Raw genomic sequence first — 802 nt, 5'->3', positions numbered from 1 at the left:
GAACTCCCTGCCACGCCACATCAGAACGAAGATCCCCCCGTTCCTGTGCACCCCACGGCTCGTGAGATGGAACCCACAGACGCACCTGTCATCAACCCTCATCCTTACACCTTCCTCCATCCATACTTCACTCACACACTCACTCACTTTATCCCTTTATCCAGGTAACATGACAATGAAGAGGAGTGAACTCCCTGCCACGCCACATCAGAGTGGCAGGAGTGACACATCAGTCATCAACCCCCATCCTTCCTTCCTTCCTCCCTCCATACTTCACTCACTCACACGCTCGCTTTATCCCTTTATCCAGGTATCATGACAGTAAAGAGGAGTGAACTCCCTGCCACGCCACCTCAGAACGAAGATCCCCCCGTTCCTGTGCACCCCATGGCTCGTGAGAGAGAACCCGCAGACTCACCAGTCACTCAAACCCCATCACACCTTCCTCCCTCCATACATACTTCACTCACACACTCACTCACTTTATCCCTTTATCCAGGTAACATGACAATGAAGAGGAGTGAACTCCCTGCCACGCCACATCAGAACGAAGATCCCCCCGTTCCTGTGCACCCCATGGCTCGTGAGATGGAACCCACAGACGCACCTGTCATCAACCCTCACCCTTACATCTTCCTCCATCCATACTTCACTCACACACTCACTCACTTTATCCCTTTATCCAGGTAACATGACAATGAAGAGGAGTGAACTCCCTGCCACGCCACATCAGAACGAAGATCCCCCCGTTCCTGTGCACCCCATGGCTCGTGAGATGGAACCCACACACACACCAGTCATC

The 802-nt window shown here is 53.0% G+C and overlaps 1 protein-coding gene across 1 annotated transcript in view; it reads left to right on the top strand.

Annotated features, from left to right (window-relative positions):
* The window catches only part of LOC118403037 (beta-1,3-galactosyltransferase 5-like), a 3,907-nt gene that overhangs the window by 1,440 nt on the left and 1,665 nt on the right, over positions 1 to 802 (top strand). Inside the window, exons 4-5 of the mRNA XM_035801474.1 lie at positions 311 to 394; positions 687 to 766. Of these exons, the coding sequence (XP_035657367.1) occupies positions 311 to 394; positions 687 to 766 (164 nt within the window). The remainder of the gene's footprint in view (positions 1 to 310; positions 395 to 686; positions 767 to 802) is intronic.

This window comes from Branchiostoma floridae, chromosome 16 (assembly GCF_000003815.2).
Source record: "Branchiostoma floridae strain S238N-H82 chromosome 16, Bfl_VNyyK, whole genome shotgun sequence".
In the NCBI taxonomy this organism is placed as follows: domain Eukaryota; kingdom Metazoa; phylum Chordata; class Leptocardii; order Amphioxiformes; family Branchiostomatidae; genus Branchiostoma; species Branchiostoma floridae.
This window is presented reverse-complemented; position numbering and strand designations above follow the sequence as displayed.